Source organism: Panulirus ornatus, chromosome 17 (assembly GCF_036320965.1).
Source record: "Panulirus ornatus isolate Po-2019 chromosome 17, ASM3632096v1, whole genome shotgun sequence".
Taxonomy (NCBI): Eukaryota; Metazoa; Arthropoda; class Malacostraca; order Decapoda; family Palinuridae; genus Panulirus; species Panulirus ornatus.
The window spans coordinates 31255678-31275818 of NC_092240.1; the positions used below are offsets into that span (position 1 = coordinate 31255678).

Here is a 20141-nt window from a genome sequence, read left to right on the forward strand (position 1 = left end):
TTCAGGTATTATGTTGAATAGTATGAGACAGGGTGTGGCATAAGTCCTTGCTTCCTAAATTCCCTTTCTCTGCTTACTTTATCATCTGACCATTTCGTTGTAGCAGTCATTGATGAGGCGACTCCCATCTCCCATACCATGAACACTGGTGTTCCCTAAGGGTTCTGTCCTATCGCCTGCTCCCTCTCCTCTCACGATAATTATTTTTTTTTTCTTCTACTTCCAATCCTGTTCACTCATACGCAAAAGAATTTCTTTTCTACCCTTCAACTTAAATACTCGCTCTCTTTCTCGTACTGAACACATTTCCCCTTTTAGTATAGACCTGTGCAGCATCTCAACATGGCGAAGCAGTAACCTCGGTAAATATAATAATGCTAAAAGGTAATTTCTCCCTATATCTTTATATCATCATATTCGTTTCCTTCTGTTTAAATTCAGAATACCGCAATTGGACCCTGTAAAAACAACAACATGTTTAGCATAACCATATCCTCCACTCTCTCTTGAAAACGTCCGCTTCCCAAAAGCTGGGAATACTGCATAGGTGCCAGAATCATTTTCATGAGCAGCTGTATCACATAGTCTGGGGTTAGTTCGCCTTAGCATGGTGTACTGCACTCACATGTGTGAAGTGGTTCTTCCTCCACACCTTCATTAACGATGGCGAAATCAAAAGCCGTCCGTCTTTTTAATTCCTCTGTGGTCGCCTCTCTTCAACCATCTCTCTCTCTACGCCGCAATGTTGACTCTCTCTCTCTCTCTCTCTCTCTCTCTCTCTCTCTCTCTCTCTCTCTCTCTCTCTCTCCTACATGTACTATTTTGGCCACTGTTGTAGTGAGCTCGGCATACATCCCCGCCCCCAAGGCTTGATACCGAGCCATGAGTCTGGCAGCAGGTTTCCCCACAGTGTGTGTGTGTGTGAGTTCGGACACTCAAGAACTGACCATTCTCACACCTTCCTCCTTCCCTCGAACAGAGAAGCAGTCAAATCCTCATCTTCCTTCCTTCTTTCCCTTTTCCTCTTGCCTTCCTAACTCTAATAATCACGTCTAAAAACACTTGAAAAAAAAAACCATTAATATAATCTCTAAATTCTTTTCCTTATTTTTTTCCTTGCCCCAAGATTGCATCTGATTCGGGCCCGTTTTGTCTGTGCCATGTCGGACACTATCAAAAATATATAGAAAATATCTATAAAAGTAATAATATCAAAATAAGGTAATAAATGATACTGCTACTACTACTACTACTACTACTACTACTACTACTACTACTAATAATAATAATAATAATAATAATAATAATAATAATAATAATAACAATAATAATAATAATAATAACAATAAGAACACAACAACAACAGCAACAAAAGATAATTCAGAAAATAATTCATACACGACCGGCAGATAAAAACAGGATAATTCACCAGGTGGCGTGAGCGGAAGTGGTGCAAGCCTCTGACCCCAGCACCAGCTGCCATCAGTCAAACAAAGGTACAATGATTACCGGGCAAACGCAACAGCTGGTCCTGACATTTCTTGTGCACAGGGGATACCATGAGAACCCCGTCCACTGCCGTAGCGTTACAGTCGCTGTCTGAATTCATAATTCTTTCCATGAGACTAAATACTGACTTTAGCCTACAAACATCGAGGCGTTTAAGGTGAACAGTACATTTGGGGACAGTGTGAGTAGGCTGTAAATAAGGCCACTGAGACCGAATCTAGTGTATGGGCCGATGCTACGCGGCACAAGCCCATATAGCGTTAAAGATACTGTACGGAGAGCAGCAATACAGTCCTCACTCGACGTACATCCCTTAAAAAGAACATTTCCCTGAGTGTTACGTTAACTGTGCCACGATGAACTCGGCAAGCACAACGGTACGACCCCTGCGTATGATGGCCTGACCTCTGACCCAACCCATTTATGAGTCAGGGGCCTAACGCCACTGACTTCTCCATCCGAAGGGTCGTACCGTCGTGTTCACTGGTCGTACTGTCGTGCTCGGGGAAGCACACTTCCATGTTTACCTCATCACCACATCCTGCACCCACAGTAATCCTTTGTCCCAGACACTTAACTCTCTCGAAAGTATGTAAGGACACACGGGCCTCGAACTCAGCTCACCTTAAGAACCTGACGTCACATTTCTTTTTGAGAAATTGTCGTGCAAATGGTCATGTGTCAGAGACAAGTATCTCAAAGCATTACTTTGACGACTTTATGAAGGAGTAATGACACCTAAATCATAACGTTCCCAACCAATCAGAAAAAAAAGGCAGGATGATATATGCTTAAAACCTCTTCACTCACACTGCAGCATAATAAATCAGTCAACTACAAACGAAATGCTTATAAAACGTCTGTGTTGCAAACTTGGATGGACAAAATCTTTGGAGGCAGTCACGAGAGAAAATGGAGGTTGGGCGCGGACCGAGTACAGCTCCCCCGCACGAGAGAACATAACACCCAACATTTAACAATATAATGCGCTACTTTAACAAGACAGTAAAAAGATGTGTGCCGTTATGACAGTCAACCCCTTGAGCACAAATGGTATGATCCCTGAGCACGAAGGCACGACCCTTGGGCATGATGATGGCCCGGCATTTTCGAGACCTTCACGTTCAGGTCAAAGGCCAGGCAGGCCATCCTGCCCTCGGATCGTAGCGCGGGGCTCGGGTTAACAAGGCGGTCAAGAGAAGTGCGGCATTGTGAGTGTTGAGGCAATGAGATGGATGTCAGCGGCAGCAGACACGCACGGAGGACGCTCGTGATAATATCAAAATGAATAAAAACGAGTTGAAATTCCTCTTATCTCAGCCCTGCGTGAAGGCTTTGCGGCGCTCTGTCGAGCTGAACCATAACTCGAGCCAAGTGATGGATGGTACAAGATGATGCACATTCAAGAGACCAGTAGTCCACAGGCAAACCCATACAGGCGACGGATCATTGGTATTTTCTTCGTCCTTGCAACTCGGTGATGTAAAATACTTCAAATAAAATAGTATAACAGGGCGACAGAAGCACACAGCCTCGCATGTACAACTGCCATATTCTCTCTCTCACCAAAATGGCTCACAAAACTGATCTTTACGAAACTTTTTTTCTTTCAAGTGACCATTCCAGTCGTTATCTACTTTTTCTTTTTTAAGACTGGCTCCTCATGTCATGGACAAAAGCCCATTAATAATCAAATCATTATTTTTTCCCCCTTGTGTCCATTCCTGCCTTCATACATTCCAGCTAACACTTGTACCACCACAAGCGGCGTCATTTCTGTATCTCAAGAGGTTGATGCTCCCCAGCCTCCAGTCTCGAGGTTTCCCACCAAACATCGAGCCTGACACGGGCCGTCTTCAGGCACGCCTCCCCTCCACATCTGCCGCACGTCCTCACAAATCCATCCGCTTCATCAAGCTACAGTGTACGCGGCTTCATAATCCTTCACTCACTACAACACCAACACGTCCCCATCATCCATATACCATCACTCCTACGTCCACTACAATAAGATTAACACTCCCTTGCACCCATATACTATTCCTACACCCATGACAACAACAATAACAACATTCCCCATCACCCATGCACCATTCCTAGAGTCAGATCAACATCAACACTCTCCCATCACCCATACACCATTCCTACACTCACTACCTCATCAACACTCCCCCATCACCCACACACCATTAAAACCCCTTCCTCTCGAACGTCATGCCCTATACCCTTCATCACAGACCCACAGCACGTGGTTCCTACATCTTATAACCTCAAGCTTCTCCAACGTACAGTACATGAACAAGCGTCATGACCTTCAACTGGAGACTTGGTCTCTCCTGGTGCCCATGGTAAGCGCGGGCTTATATAAGGTACAGTATCAGCCGGCTAACTCGTGTACTGGGGCTGTACGGGGCAATCCTTTGTCAACACAAGGCCCAGCAAGGCGAGTAGACAAAGCGAAGATATAACTAGATGTTGAATGTGTAACATATACATAAACATTTATCATATAGTCATCCCAACGAACCAATCTATGATACAGTCATACACCAGGATGATCGACACATATCATATCCGTACGACTGGATCATATAACAGGATGATTAAATAATACAGTATATCCTCTGCACACATCTTGCCACGCAACAACAGGTGAAGTGAGAAGTCATTACCACACAAAGCATCAGCAAACCCAATAAATACAACCAAACACCAAACAGTTGAGGATGATTCATCTCAACAACCCATCAATACAACAAATTATAAGACTGCTCCTACTAGCTGACACATCATACGTAAAACCCATAAAAGCACTTAACCCAACAGATGTACCAATATAAATCGATCAGCACCAATCAGGCAACGAAAAATCGTAAAATGCAACCTATTCAGTCAAACAAGTCAACTATACAACTCATACAACAGGACGATGTCTCTAGACATACAGTCATACAATTTAACGAACCATCACACACCACAACCATAACGCGTCCGAACGACCTAATAAAACACAAAAAAACATTAGAAAAAAAAAAGATGATAATGTATTTCACCAAAACAAACCGAAGGTACGAACACTAAAAATAATACAATATGATGTAGTTATACAACAACAACAACAACAACAACTGTCAAGGTATACCATGAACGAGAGAGAGAGAGACAGACTGATGGTTGATACCAGCAATGAAGGAGGCCAGGGGGAGCAAGCACCAGCTGACTCAGGCACACAAGTGGAAACTTACCATCCCGTTATCGGCCGCATACCCAGGCGAATACACGGCTTTATCTGTAACGATAAGATGAAAAAACATATTAATATGAGTCTCGAGAAACATGGCAAGCCTACCAACAACAACATCAACAACAACGACAACAACAACAACAATAATAATAATAATAATAATAATAATAATAATAATAATAACAATTACAACAACAATAATAATAATAATAGTAATAATAATAATAGTAATAATAATAATAATAATAATAATAATAATAATAATAACAACAACAACAACAACAACAACAATAATAATAATAATAATAATAATAATAATAATAATAATAATAACAATAACAACAATAATAATAATAATAGTAATAATAATAATAATAATAATAATAATAATAATAATAATAATATTATATTATTTTTATTATACTTTGTCGCTGTCTCCCGCGTTTGCGAGGTAGCGCAAGGAAACAGACGAAAGAAATGGCCCAACCCCCCCCCCCATACACATGTATATACATACGTCCACACACGCAAATATACATACCTACACAGCTTTCCATGGTTTACCCCAGACGCTTCACATGCCCTGCTTCAATCCACTGACAGCACGTCAACCCCGGTATACCACATCGCTCCAATTCACTCTATTCCTTGCCCTCCTTTCACCCTCCTGCATGTTCAGGCCCCGATCACACAAAATCTTTTTCACTCCATCTTTCCACCTCCAATTTGGTCTCCCTCTTCTCCTTGTTCCCTCCACCTCCGACACATATATCCTCTTGGTCAATCTTTCCTCACTCATCCTCTCCATGTGCCCAAACCACTTCAAAACACCCTCTTCTGCTCTCTCAACCACGCTCTTTTTATTTCCACACATCTCTCTTACCCTTACGTTACTCACTCGATCAAACCACCTCACACCACACATTGTCCTCAAACATCTCATTTCCAGCACATCCATCCTCCTGCGCACAACTCTATCCATAGCCCACGCCTCGCAACCATACAACATTGTTGGAACCACTATTCCTTCAAACAAATCCATTTTTGCTTTCCGAGATAATGTTCTCGACTTCCACACATTCTTCAAGGCCCCCAGGATTTTCGCCCCCTCCCCCACCCTATGATCCACTTCCGCTTCCATGGTTCCATCCGCTGCCAGATCCACTCTCAGATATCTAAAACACTTCACTTCCTCCAGTTTTTCTCCATTCAAACTCACCTCCCAATTGGCTTGACCCTCAACCCTACTGTACCTAATAACCTTGCTCTTATTCACATTTACTCTTAACTTTCTTCTTCCACACACTTTTCCAAACTCAGTCACCAGCTTCTGCAGTTTCTCACATGAATCAGCCACCAGCGCTGTATCATCAGCGAACAACAACTGACTCACTTCCCAAGCTCTCTCATCCCCAACAGACTTCATACTTGCCCCTCTTTCCAAAACTCTTGCATTTACCTCCCTAACAACCCCATCCATAAACAAATTAAACAACCATGGAGACATCACACACCCCTGCCGCAAACCTACATTCACTGAGAACCAATCACTTTCCTCTCTTCCTACACGTACACATGCCTTACATCCTCGATAAAAACTTTTCACTGCTTCTAACAACTTTCCTCCCACACCATATATTCTTAATACCTTCCACAGAGCATCTCTATCAACTCTATCATATGCCTTCTCCAGATCCATAAATGCTACATACAAATCCATTTGCTTTTCTAAGTATTTCTCACATACATTCTTCAAAGCAAACACCTAATAATATAATAATATAATGATAATATGGTTATTTCTAATGCTTTTTTTTACACCTGTTCGCTGTGTTCCGCCTCAGCGAGGTAGTGTCATGACCAGATCAGCGAGCCTTTCAGGAAAACTTTCCTAAAGCGCTTCCTATATATCTTTTTTTCGAAAAATAGTAATACAGGAAGGGAGGATTTTCAGTTAAGCTCCGCCGTTCTTGATCGCCCTCTACGACACGTAGTAGTAGTAGTAGTAGTAGTAATGGTATTTATAATAATAATAATAATAATAATAATAATAATAATAATAATAATAATAATGACAACAATACTACTATTACTACTACTACTACTACTACTACTACTACTAATAATAATAATAATAATAATACTGATAATAATAATAATAATAATAATAATAATAATAATAATAATAATAATAATAATAATGACAACAATACTACTATTACTACTACTACTACTACTACTAATAATAATAATAATAATAATACTGATAATAATAATAATAATAATAATAATAATAATAATAATAATAATAATAATAATAATAATAATAATACTGATAATAATAATAATAATAATAATAATAATGATAATAATAACAATAATAATAATAATAATAATAATAATAATAATAATAATAATAATAATAATAATAATACGGACAACAACCCAGTTCTTGTTAATTTTCCTACAAAAAACACACCACATAGCTACATCAAATATCCCCCAATATCAAACACTACGGCAACTCAAACCTACGTAACAAAATGTCCCCCACTTACAACACTAGTGCAACACAAAACAGAAAACCAATTGGTACAACGTAGATGAAAACATATACCCGAGCATGAGGAACATGATGGCGTCATGGTGAATATCATCACTAAACACACACTGACGAAGTGAATCATCATTACTAATCACACACTGACGAAGTGAATCATCATTACTAATCACACACTGACGAAGTGAATCATCATTACTAATCACACACTGACGAAGTGAATAATCATTACTAATCACACACTGACGAAGTGAATCATCATTACTAATCACACACTGACGAAGTGAATCATCATTACTAATCACACACTGACGAAGTGAATCATCATTACTAATCACACACTGACGAAGTGAATAATCATTACTAATCACACACTGACGAAGTGAATAATCATTACTAATCACACACTGACGAAGTGAATCATCATTACTAATCACACACTGACGAAGTGAATAATCATTACTAATCACACACTGACGAAGTGAATCATCATTGCTAATCACACACTGACGAAGTGAATATCATTACTAATCACACACTGACGAAGTGAATCATCATTACTAATCACACACTGACGAAGTGAATCATCATTGCTAATCACACACTGACGAAGTGAATCATCATTACTAATCACACACTGACGAAGTGAATAATCATTGCTAATCACACACTGACGAAGTGAATCATCATTGCTAATCACACACTGACGAAGTCCTTGCCAAGAATATTTCTAGTGTGATCTTCATCCACTTGAGAGCGTCGATACTGCCCCTAACTACGGCAAATATGATCCTATTAGTACGACCAGATGGCCTTTACCTGGATGATTTAGAGTTAAGGCAAAAAAGCAGACCATTACACTCAAGAGTCGCACAGTCGCGCTCAAGAGTCGTATCGTCGTGCTCAAGAGTCGTATCGTCGTGCTCAAGGGTAGTATCGTCATGCTCAAGGGTCGTATCGTCGTGCTCAAGGGTCGTATCGTCGAGCTCAAGGGTCGTATCGTCGTGCTCAAGGGTCGTATCGTCATGCTCAAGGGTCGTATCGTCGTGCTCAAGAGTCGTATCGTCGTGCTCAAGGGTAGTACCGTCATGCTCAAGGGTCGTATCGTCGTGCTCAAGGGTCGTATCGTCATGCTCAAGAGTCGTATCGTCGTGCTCAAGAGTCGTATCGTCGTGCTCAAGGGTAGTATCGTCATGCTCAAGGGTCGTATCGTCGTGCTCAAGGGTCGTATCGTCGAGCTCAAGGGTCGTATCGTCGTGCTCAAGGGTCGTATCGTCATGCTCAAGGGTCGTATCGTCGTGCTCAAGAGTCGTATCGTCGTGCTCAAGGGTAGTACCGTCATGCTCAAGGGTCGTATCGTCGTGCTCAAGGGTAGTACCGTCATGCTCAAGGGTCGTATAGTCGTGCTCAAGGGTCGTATCGTCGTGCTCAAGGGTCGTATCGTCGTGCTCAAGAGTCGTATCGTCGAGCTCAAGGGTAGTACCGTCATGCTCAAAGGTCGTATCGTCGTGCTCAAGGGTTGTATCGTCGTGCTCAAGGGTCGTATCGTCGAGCTCAAGGGTCGTATCGTCGTGCTCAAGGGTCGTATCGTCGTGCTCAAGGGTCGTATCGTCGTGCTCAAGGGGTTAAGCAGATATATCAAGCATATAAACCAGGGTGCAGAGGGCGGGTCATAGGGCAGTGCCCTGCACGAGTGTGTTCGGTAAAGTTCAAGTAAGGTAGTGATGAACCAGCAGAGGATGGATACGAAGCCTGAAATAAGATTGAAAGTCAAGGAAAGGAGTTATAAAAGTGGTTATAAACCCTAGGATGGGGTTGTAAGCCAGAAAAAAAAAAGGGTAGGCAGCCTAAGAAAGGGTTGTAAGCGGGGGATAAACGGGGTAGCAAGACTGAAAGGGGTAAGTAAGCCTACAGAAGAGGGGCAAGGGATCAGGACACGAAATGGCAGCGAGCTAGTGGAAGAGGCGCTGGAGGGATAGATGTTATCCAAAGAGAAGATTAATCAAGGTGGCTAGAAGAGAAGAGAAGCAGGCGAAGGAGAGAAAGTAAATATACCAGAAAAGACGGGGTGTTCTAGTGAGCCAAGGGTGATGAATGGGGATGGCGTGGTAAGCCAAGGGAGTGAGGGAGGTGAGGTAACAACACTGGAGGGAGGAATAAACATTACGAGCGGGTGGCAGCCAGGGGGTAAGGGATTCTAAGCTACGGAGCACCAGTACACCATGACGGGGAGGAAGGTCGGTCAACGACGGGGTGTGTATAGAGATGTGGGTGGGTGGGGGGCTGTGGACCAAGGAAGGATGGCACACCCACCACAGGTAGCCAGACGAAGGCAGCAAGTAAGCGAGTGGAGAAGCACATGTGGGAGATGGTAAGCCAGGCACAAGTGGTCTCCAGGGTGAAGGGAGAGAAAGTCAGGGAGGGCTAGGCAGGGAGGGTGGTTAGTAAGCCACGGAGGGATATCCTAACAGATCTGGGAGTAAGCCAAGGGAGGGGTAGTAAACCACAGAGGAGGTGGGGAGAGTTAAGGCCGCCCTCCCCCTCCTCATGTTGGGTGGTTGAGGGTGGGGAATAAGGAAGCGATGGCCAGAAGGTAACGTGGAGAAACGGAAGATTGTTTTACAATGTAGAGATTTATGATGTAAGTCTACTAAAGTATGTGGATTGGCAGATGAATAATTTTAGTGCCTTACCTAAATAACCCCTTTACACACTGTGTGTGTGTGTGTGTGTGTGTGTGTGTGTGTGTGTGTGTGTGTGTGTGTGTGTGTGCGCGCGCGCGCGCGCGCAGTATTGTTTGCTGGTTCTGGAAGGAAATTATCTGAACAAAGAACTGTTCATCGCATATATCTGTGGATGACTGGAGCCTCTCTCAGACCTGATTCAGGTATCAAGATGCTGAGAACGTCTAACATTTTGTGTTTCCTTGGTATGAGGAGAGGCAAGTCTCCCATCCCGTCTTCAGGCCTAAGGGCCACCAAGTTAATAATGAATTAGCTCATCCCGAGCGCTGGAATGTCGTAAATCTTCAACACGCTATATAAATAGTGTCGAGGAGGCCGGTGGAACACAAGGAGGAGGTTCAATCACAAGGACGTACCGGGAAGCAGCAAGGTTCTGCGGTGTGCCACCCTCAAGTAACACATGAAAGAAGTTCCAAAAAATTTTTTTCAACAGAAAAGCAAAAACATCTTCAGCCCGATGCCACCGGACTCATGGGCTAAGTAAGCGTACTGTAAGGGTTAGTTAGTCGTACTCAAGAAGTCGATGACACTTTTAATCCCCCTGACATCGTACTTGAGGGTAAGCGCACTTCAAGGGTTAAGTAGTCGTAATCCAAGATTTAAGACATTTTTTGCCCCTTAACATCGTACTTAAGCGGTGAGTACGTGCCCTACAAGGGTTATGTAGTCGTGTTCAAGGAGCTGAAGACTTGAACTACATCGCCACGCCATACAGACAATAAAACACAAGCAAACACTTCACGAAACCAAAGGACTCCAGGCGTCCGCGTAGGAACACATCCGTTACCGGGACGCGCCCGAGTTTGTCTGCTTTCTACCCAGGTACAAAGCGGCGCACAATTAACGTCGGCCAGATACACAAAATTTATCAGACTTCCCAAAGTTACGAGATAATCCTTCAGCATGAAATGAGGGCAACAAAGGCGCCGCATCTGGATCTGCGAACCAGCATTTCCTCCTACAACCCACTGGCCCGACCCCCCCCCCCCCCCCTCGCTGCACATCCAACAGGTTCTAAATAAACCACATCTAATCCATACAAATTTAGGAATCATTATCTTGAGACTGACCACATCTTCTGTTACCTTCATCAGTATCCAAAGATCTACGAGAATCTACAACCAGTAAGGTTTCTACAAACACCAAGTTTCTATACATGTCCATGAAATTTTCCTCACACCAAATCCGACATCTAAAAATGGAAATAAACAAGTTACTTGGCTATATTTCTCAAAGGAAAAGATTCTTACTGGAGTGTACGCCTCACCTGCTTCAGTGAAGGTACTAAAATATCAATGTAGAGCGAGAACCACCCAGCGCCTTCCTCTATCTTGAACCTTGGGAACATTTCTGACCATTCTAATAACAATCTACGAAGCCTCATAAAGAAAACAGGGTTCGTAGATTTTCAAGATGGCCAATATAGAACCATACTCGGGGTTTCGATTACGTTCAATATCACGTGATGTTCCTGTACAAAGACACAGTCACCCAGAGTTTGATGACGGTGATCATGCCGGGTCGTTTGCATGAACCTGATGGCCCTTGACACAAGGAAAATTAACAACGATGAGAAAAATGGTATAGGCCATGTTATTGAAGAAGCAAAGTCAATAAACATTTTGCATTCTAGCAGTAATCCGCAGTCGAAAAGGAAAGACAATGTATTCTTGAAAAGGCAGAGAGAAAACCTTTCCCCCTTCCCCCATCCTTAGCCTAAGGGGAACAAACAGCGGGAGGGAATGTGTGAGGGAAAAAAGAACATGAAGAGACCCGACAGACAAGAAGATCGGTGGCAGTAAAGAATAATCATAAGTGAACAGAGCAGACACAACGCAATTATACAGGCTAGGATATATAACCATAAACTGCTTCAAATGTACATCTATTCCCAGCGGTCAACTTCATGGTTATCACTTGTTTGATATGCCAAGATACAGACCATTTTATCGGTAAAGATAAAAGCTCCAGTAACATTAAATTAAACCAAAAATGCAAACAACGAAGGAAATGTCTTTCAGGGTGAGTTCAACAGATAATGAATATGCACTCCTTCAGTCACATAAAAATGGCGTTGGAAAAATCCCAAACACATAGAGGGAGAATGTTGTCCGGTCAGTTACCCTCCTCTACTGAGTGTGGGACTACAATGTCGACATCACTGCCACCACACTCATCACTGCCACCATACTGAGTGTGATGGAGGAGACACTGAAGGGAACAGAAACGAGGACGCAGATGAAGACACCTTATGGAAAAGGTACTCTTGGAAGTGACACGGTGGGAAGTGAGCAGTCAGTCAACACGAACACTGGCCCAGCTCTGGGAAGATCAGAAGCGTTCCTGTCGTGTGATAAACATATACGAATGAGAGAAAAAATATAAAAGACCCAGACAAGAACGAGCAAGTGGGGATAAAGCCTCGCCGAACTTCTGAGGAAAGTACAGAGTTCATTCCGCACAGGAAACAAAAGAACATATATCAAAGGAACATAAACCATTAACTCAAAGGAAAAATCATACGAGACCCAGGGGAGTTATCAGTGAATTATGTGGAAAAATAATATTCGTATGCAAAACGCATATCAAGGCCCACAAGTTCCACTGGTCCATTAAAACAGAAGAGAGCATACACACGGATGAGTGCCATGAGTGACATACTAAAAAGACAACACGAGTCTGATTTCATTGTACCAAAACTCGCCTTCAAGATAAACGACACAACTGACTCCCTTCTCACCGGCAATACTACCAACAGCTCTCGTCACCGCACCACAAGACATCGAGAGGACCATCGAGCACATACTTATCCCCTCTATTCCAGAACCAGACTCTTGGAACTCTAGTCTTTGTACAGAAAAGCAGAACACCAAAAACACTTTAAAAAAAAAAAAAAGGGCAATAGACAACCTCTGAAAAGAAAGTCTGGACACTGCCATGGTCTCCAAAAGCCTGAAACGCACTGACATCGTCCCACTCCACAAAGGAAGAATCAAAGCGATCTCAAAATACTTCATTGGCACTGACACTATACATTGGCAACATTTTCTAGAGAATTAAGATGCAGACTGACTGACTTGATGGATTGGATTGGATTATGAAATTTAGGCTTATAAGCCAAGCACTGGAGCTTCTAAGGCTATTATATATATATATATATATATATATATATATATATATATATATATATATATATATATATATATATATATATATATATATATATGGCGTTCTAGCTACGTCTCTTCGTTGTATATCAACAGACTGTTATATTTCCCTCTTGTCTCCCCTGATGATGTGATTATTACACGAAAGTGCACTTGGGAACTTATCGTGTTTCATTTTCCACGTGGACTCATAGGACTATATATATATATATATATATATATATATATATATATATATATATATATATATATATATATATATATATATATATGAATTAATAGAAAGTTAAAATCTATAAAATTTATTTGCTTTAAAAATCCCATTAACCTGTCAATATGACAGTCGTCGCCTAGCAATTCATTAATGGACCTGCCATGTAATTAATTTGTTCTCCGCTCTCGATTAAAAAGAACATACTCTATTAACAAGTGTTTTATTGTCAAATCAGATGGGCAGTTGTGACAACGGGGAACCTGTCTTTCTTCACCCCTTGGCTTCAAGTAGCTCTGGGTGAGATGAGTGCGTCCAATTCAGAGCCTAGCCATGATGGCACTGGCTCTTCGATTTAGGTAATTCCCATCTTTTAATCACTGGTAGCATACCTTTAAGCTTTTGATTACTTGTTAAATTACTGACTGACTTTATGGATTCATGCAACTTAAATTACTCTGGAATACATGGTTTCACGGCTGGAAAATCACGCCTCTCTTAGTTGCATCACCACTATGAAAACAAACCAAATGTTGACGTGCTATATAGAAATTCTGCAAACGCTTGACATGACCACGGTGCCATTGCAAAAAAAAAAAAAATGGAATATGGACAATTAACTTTTAAAGTACCGATCAAAAGACGTTGTTGCATATGAAGGTATACCCCTGGCCGCCATGGTAAAAAAAGCTTATATCCTCTCTCTTCTTTGACCACATCTCTCACACTGACGCAAATACGAGTCACAGTTTCACATAATCTTTAGTTGATGATGAGCTTAAGAATGAGAATGTCATCAGCGGAAGACACCGAGAAACTACAAGAGGACATAAAGTCTTCACCTGGGCGACCGGAATCAATGGTAGTGCAAGTTCCAACTCCTCCAGTTTGTGGAGAGTGAAGAGGCAAAACAGTACAGGTTATCGGAAAACAGACACCATCATATCATAGCCGGACAATGTGAAAGTCCTCGGAATAATAACGTCTATAAGACCTTACCTTCAGCAAACACAAAAGGGCAACAGTTGCGCAACGTCTTGAAAAAAGAAAAAAAAAAAAAACAGGATGAATTTTACGGACCCACAAGAGATGGTAAGATAAAACCAATCATGACGCTCTTCTAGGCACTATACACGCTCAACAACACACCACTGTTGTGTGTCAACATCACATTTTAGGGCAGGAGTATTTAGAAAGTCAATGTACAATGATATTTCACGGCCACAATGACTGTAAATGACTGAACAACAGGGAACAACTACAATCACTACGGTGTGCTTGCTGGAACGCAGATGATGAAGGCATATCAAACTTTACGCTTGGAAGATCCTGGAAAGTACATTTCTCAACAGTTCCCTGCTGGCAAGACAGGCATGGAGGACTCTGCAATACATTACCACTGAATAAAGTGAAATAAGCCCAAGAGAAGACACCTTAAAAATGTAAGGCCCAAGACTTTTTAATACAATGCCTGCAGCAAGCAAAAATACTGCAGTTTATACACTGGATAAATCTAAGGACTTGGATGAGTATTCACACTGTACCAGACCAGCAGGCTGTGGTGGGTGCGTAGGCCAGAGAGACGCGGCCTCAAGCAACTTGGTCGACCTACGGCCTTATTCAAAAAGGCTAGATTCCTCCTAGGCTGTGGTGTGTGTGTGTGTGTGTGTGTGTGTGTGTGTGTGTGTGTGTGTGTGTGTGTGTGTGTGTGTGAGTGTGTATGACCTGGGAAGACAACGCAAGGTATACTACGGTATTTATGCAACATCTGACAATACCAGTTCCTTATGGAGGTGGATACGATAATGTAATCCTCAAAGCTATGTAGAATTTGTTTTCAAATCCATATCATCTCGAAATTTCGCTACGTTTCAGAGATGAATTCATTTTGCCTCTCTATGTCTTGCAGGTGTTATCCGTCGAATCTTTCATTTTCTATCTACATCATCATCACCAACTGGACAAGCAAGCTACAGGCTTAGTTTTATACCAAAAACAAACGTATTTGCTGTAGAGGTACACTAAATATATTCCATCTCTTCCCCAGTGACGACAACTAACCCATCCTAATAGCACAGTGGACCACCTGACTTCTCTTACCGTGATATCACTGAAGACAGGTTGAAGTCAGTCAACATCTAAGCCTTTCAAAGTATTGGTTAAGAGACTGCGTATTCTTAACAGAAATAAAATCCTTTAAAACTTTAAAAAAAAAGGCAAAGAAAATAACAAAAACATCTAATCTTCAATTTGAGCCTTGACACCATGTAACATGGTAAGGTCGGGGTCAACACCAAGGAATAACAAAACCCCTTTACATGGGATACCTACAGTGACATCCTGGGGTCAGAGAATCTCCGGTCTTGCCTGGCTCTGTTGCTCACGAGAAGGGGGAAGCTCAGGCAGTAGCAGTACTGGCCACCCCCAAGAGCCTGACCTTTTCCATTAATTTCACCAACTTTCGCGGTAATTCTAGTAACCTTTCGTCTGTTGAACAACCTTCTGCCTTGCACCTCTCCTAGTATCTCATCTCGTGAGGGAGACCCAACCATCTAATGATGTTTTCATTGATTCCTTTTTAAGTCTCCTACAATATCATATTCATGATTTAACGCCACCTAAAGAGTCTGTGTTTATTCTAACATCAAGACTTGTCCAACATCTGATCTTAGTGACCTTAACCACCCAGGGTAAAGGTCAATATATACAGACCACCCACAAATAATTCCCGTGCTAAAGAAAAAAAAATGTAAATAAACTTTCTGGGCATGTGTGTTTGAGAGAGAGAGAGAGAGAGAGAGAGAGAGAGAGAGAGAGAGAGAGAGAGAGAGAGAGAGAGAGAGAGAGAGAGAGAGAGAGAGAGAGAGTGAACCACATACTTCAAGATGAACTGGTAACTGGTCCCCTCCCGTCATGTGGTCCAGGGAAGGCAGATCACCACCTACGTACGGCCACGGTGGTCAGACGTGTGTGTCATTACAAGATCCCCACACGTCACATGCCGACGTCACAATGCCGACGTCACATGCTAACGTCACATGCCGACATCACGATGCCTCTCTGACTCGGGAAAACCTCACCACCCGCAGAGCATGGGCGCTGGCCACACACACAGACACTCAAATTAGGCAGGTAATTACGACAATACTAATACCGGTAATTAAACATTATGGTGGGTCATTTTTAGTAAGCGGGCAACGTCAGGGAGGACACAGCGCGGCATTAATCACATCACACAAGCAGAGCCACCGGTGGCCCCGCGTCACATGCAAGACCCAGGGTACATCATGATCACATTTTGATTAACGCACAGAAGCCACCTCACCAGAAAACACGGGACTTTACCCATGTACGTCAAGTGTCACTCCTTCTCTAAAAGTTTAGGTACAGCTGTTCATTACCTACTACATGGCCTTCTCTTCATCCGACATTAACTGCTGCCCTCCTTTAACGAACAGTACATATTCTTCTAGACATATCAGTCACAGTAATTCACACAATTCGAAATTCCATTGAATGAGAATGGGAGAAGGTTTATCGCTTGGGTCGTACGAGGGCACGCCCCCATGAGCATAATGGTACCACCATGGCGTGACCCCTGACCTGATCCTTAAGGGTAGCGTCAATGGCCAGGTCATCACACCCAAGCGTCATACCCTCCTCCTCAAGTACTTGGAAGCAAACAAGGAAGGGAAGGCTTCTTAATTTTCCTGCACTGAATTCAACCCAGCTTTAGACTCTCCTGCGACATGAAGGACCTACTCTGCACTATAAAATTTGGCTGTATCCATTGTACACTGGATGTAGCTTTAATACTGGCAAACAAAAAAGATTTTGTATAAATCACGGCAAAATAACGCGGCTCAATTTTGCCTATTTTCTATCATGCTGCCATCTCAGAACTACATGTATATTACAAAACATTAAACTAATTCATTCTCTCTCTCTCTCTCTCTCTCTCTCTCTCTCTCTCTGTATATATATTATTTTATTATTATTTTGCTTTGTCGCTGTCTCCCGCGTTTGCGAGGTAGCGCAAGGAAACAGACGAAAGAAATGGCCCAACCCACCCCCATACACAATGTACACACACACACGCCCACACACGCAAATATACATATCTATACATCTAAATGTACACATATATATACACACACAGACACATACATATATACCCATGCACACAATTCACAGTCTGCCCCTATTCATTCCCATCGCCATCTCGCCACACATGGAAAACCATCCCCCTCCCCCCTCATGTGTGCGAGGTAGCACTAGGAAAAGACAACATAGGCCCCATTCGTTCACACTCAGTCTCCAGCTGTCATGCAATAATGCCCGAAACCACAGCTCCCTTTCCACATCCAGGCCCCACACAACTTTCCATGGTTTACCCCAGACGCTTCACATGCCCTGATTCAATCCACTGACAGCACGTCAACCCAGGCATACCACATCGATCCAATTCACTCTATTCCTTGCCCGCCTTTCACCCTCCTGCATGTTCAGGCCCCGATCACACAAAATCTTTTTCACTCCATCTTTCCACCTCCAATTTGGTCTCCCACTTCTCGTTCCCTCCACCTCCGACACATATATCCTCTTGGTCAATCTTTCCTCACTCATTCTCTCCATGTGCCCAAACCATTTCAAAACACCCTCTTCTGCTCTCTCAACCACGCTCTTTTTATTTCCACACATCTCTCTTACCCTTACATTACTTACTCAATCAAACCAACTCACACCACACATTGTCCTCAAACATCTCATTTCCAGCACATCCACCCTCCTGCGCACAACTCTATCCATAGCCCACGCCTCGCAACCATACAACATTGTTGGAACCACTATTCCTTCAAACATACCCATTTTTGCTTTCCGAGATAATGTTCTCGACTTCCACACATTCTTCAAGGCTCCCAGGATTTTCGCCCCCTCCCCCACCCTATGATTCACTTCCGCTTCCATGGTTCCATCCGCTGCCAGATCCACTCCCAGATATCTAAAACACTTTACTTCCACCAGTTTTTCTCCATTCAAACTTACCTCCCAATTGACTTGACCCTCAACCCTACTGTACCTAATAACCTTGCTCTTATTCACATTTACTCTTAACTTTCTTCTTTCACACACTTTACCAAACTCAGTCACCAGCTTCTGCAGTTTCTCACATGAATCAGCCACCAGCGCTGTATCATCAGCGAACAACAACTGACTCACTTCCCAAGCTCTCTCATCCACAACAGACTTCATACTTGCCCCTCTTTCCAAAACTCTTGCATTCACCTCCCTAACAACCCCATCCATAAACAAATTAAACAACCATGGAGACATCACACACCCCTGCCGCAAACCTACATTCACTGAGAACCAATCACTTTCCTCTCTTCCTACACGGACACATGCCTTACATCCTCGATAAAAACTTTTCACTGCTTCTAACAACTTTCCTCCCACACCATATATTCTTAATACCTTCCACAGAGCATCTCTATCAACTCTTATCATATGCCTTCTCCAGATCCATAAATGCTACATACAAATCCATTTGCTTTTCTAAGTATTTCTCACATACATTCTTCAAAGCAAACACCTGATCCACACATCCTCTACCACTTCTGAAACCACACTGCTCTTGCGGAAGACGAAAGCCGGCAAGGCAGCAGGTTTGGATGGTATTGCAGTGGAATTTATTAAAAAAGGGGGTGACTGTATTGTTGACTGGTTGGTAAGGTTATTTAATGTATGTATGACTCATGGTGAGGTGCCTGAGGATTGGCGGAATGCGTGCATAGTGCCATTGTACAAAGGCAAAGGGGATAAGAGTGAGTGCTCAAATTACAGAGGTATAAGTTTGTTGAGTATTCCTGGTAAATTATATGGGAGGGTATTGACTGAGGGGGTGAAGGCATGTATATATATATATATATATATATATATATATATATATATATATATATATATATATATATATATATATATATATATGAATTGCATACAACGTCATATGATATAACTACTTCATAATTACAGTCTAAGAGAAGGGATGGATTTTTACTATAACCCACAACACCTACAACATGTAAATGCACTGTACACCTAGACATCACAACGAAAAAAAATAAAACAAAGTCACCTCACAACATAAAAGCCAACAACGTGAAATGCGTGGAATGTTGTGTAACTTGTAAACACGAAGATTCACAAGGCAGAAGGTCAAACACTGAGCCGAACAAAACAAACGAGGCAACAAGGTTGTGTGGTCTGTCCCAGGGCCCGGACGTTTAGTATTCCACCACTTCACTTTAAAGGCTTCAAATGATACGACTCAATTGAATGCGTAAATATACACGAGAATTGCAAGTGTAGTTAATGCTATGGTACAGTACTTCAACGAAATGAACATTCTGTGCCAAATCTCAAGAGATTCAGTTAATATATATATATATATATATATATATATATATATATATATATATATATATATATATATATATACATATATATACATATATATACATATATATACATATATATACATATATATACATATATATACATATATATACATATATATATATATATACATATACATATATATACATATACATATATATACATACATATACATATACATACATATACATATACATACATATACATATACATACACATACATATACATACACATACATATACATACATA

General features: G+C 41.9%; 1 protein-coding gene across 1 annotated transcript in view; it reads right to left on the minus strand.

Annotated features, from left to right (window-relative positions):
• LOC139754419 (uncharacterized) overlaps nt 1-20141 on the minus strand; it is a 461762-nt gene that overhangs the window by 179776 nt on the left and 261845 nt on the right. The window contains exon 3 of the mRNA XM_071671697.1: nt 4755-4798. Coding sequence (XP_071527798.1) covers nt 4755-4798 — 44 coding nt within the window. The remainder of the gene's footprint in view (nt 1-4754; nt 4799-20141) is intronic.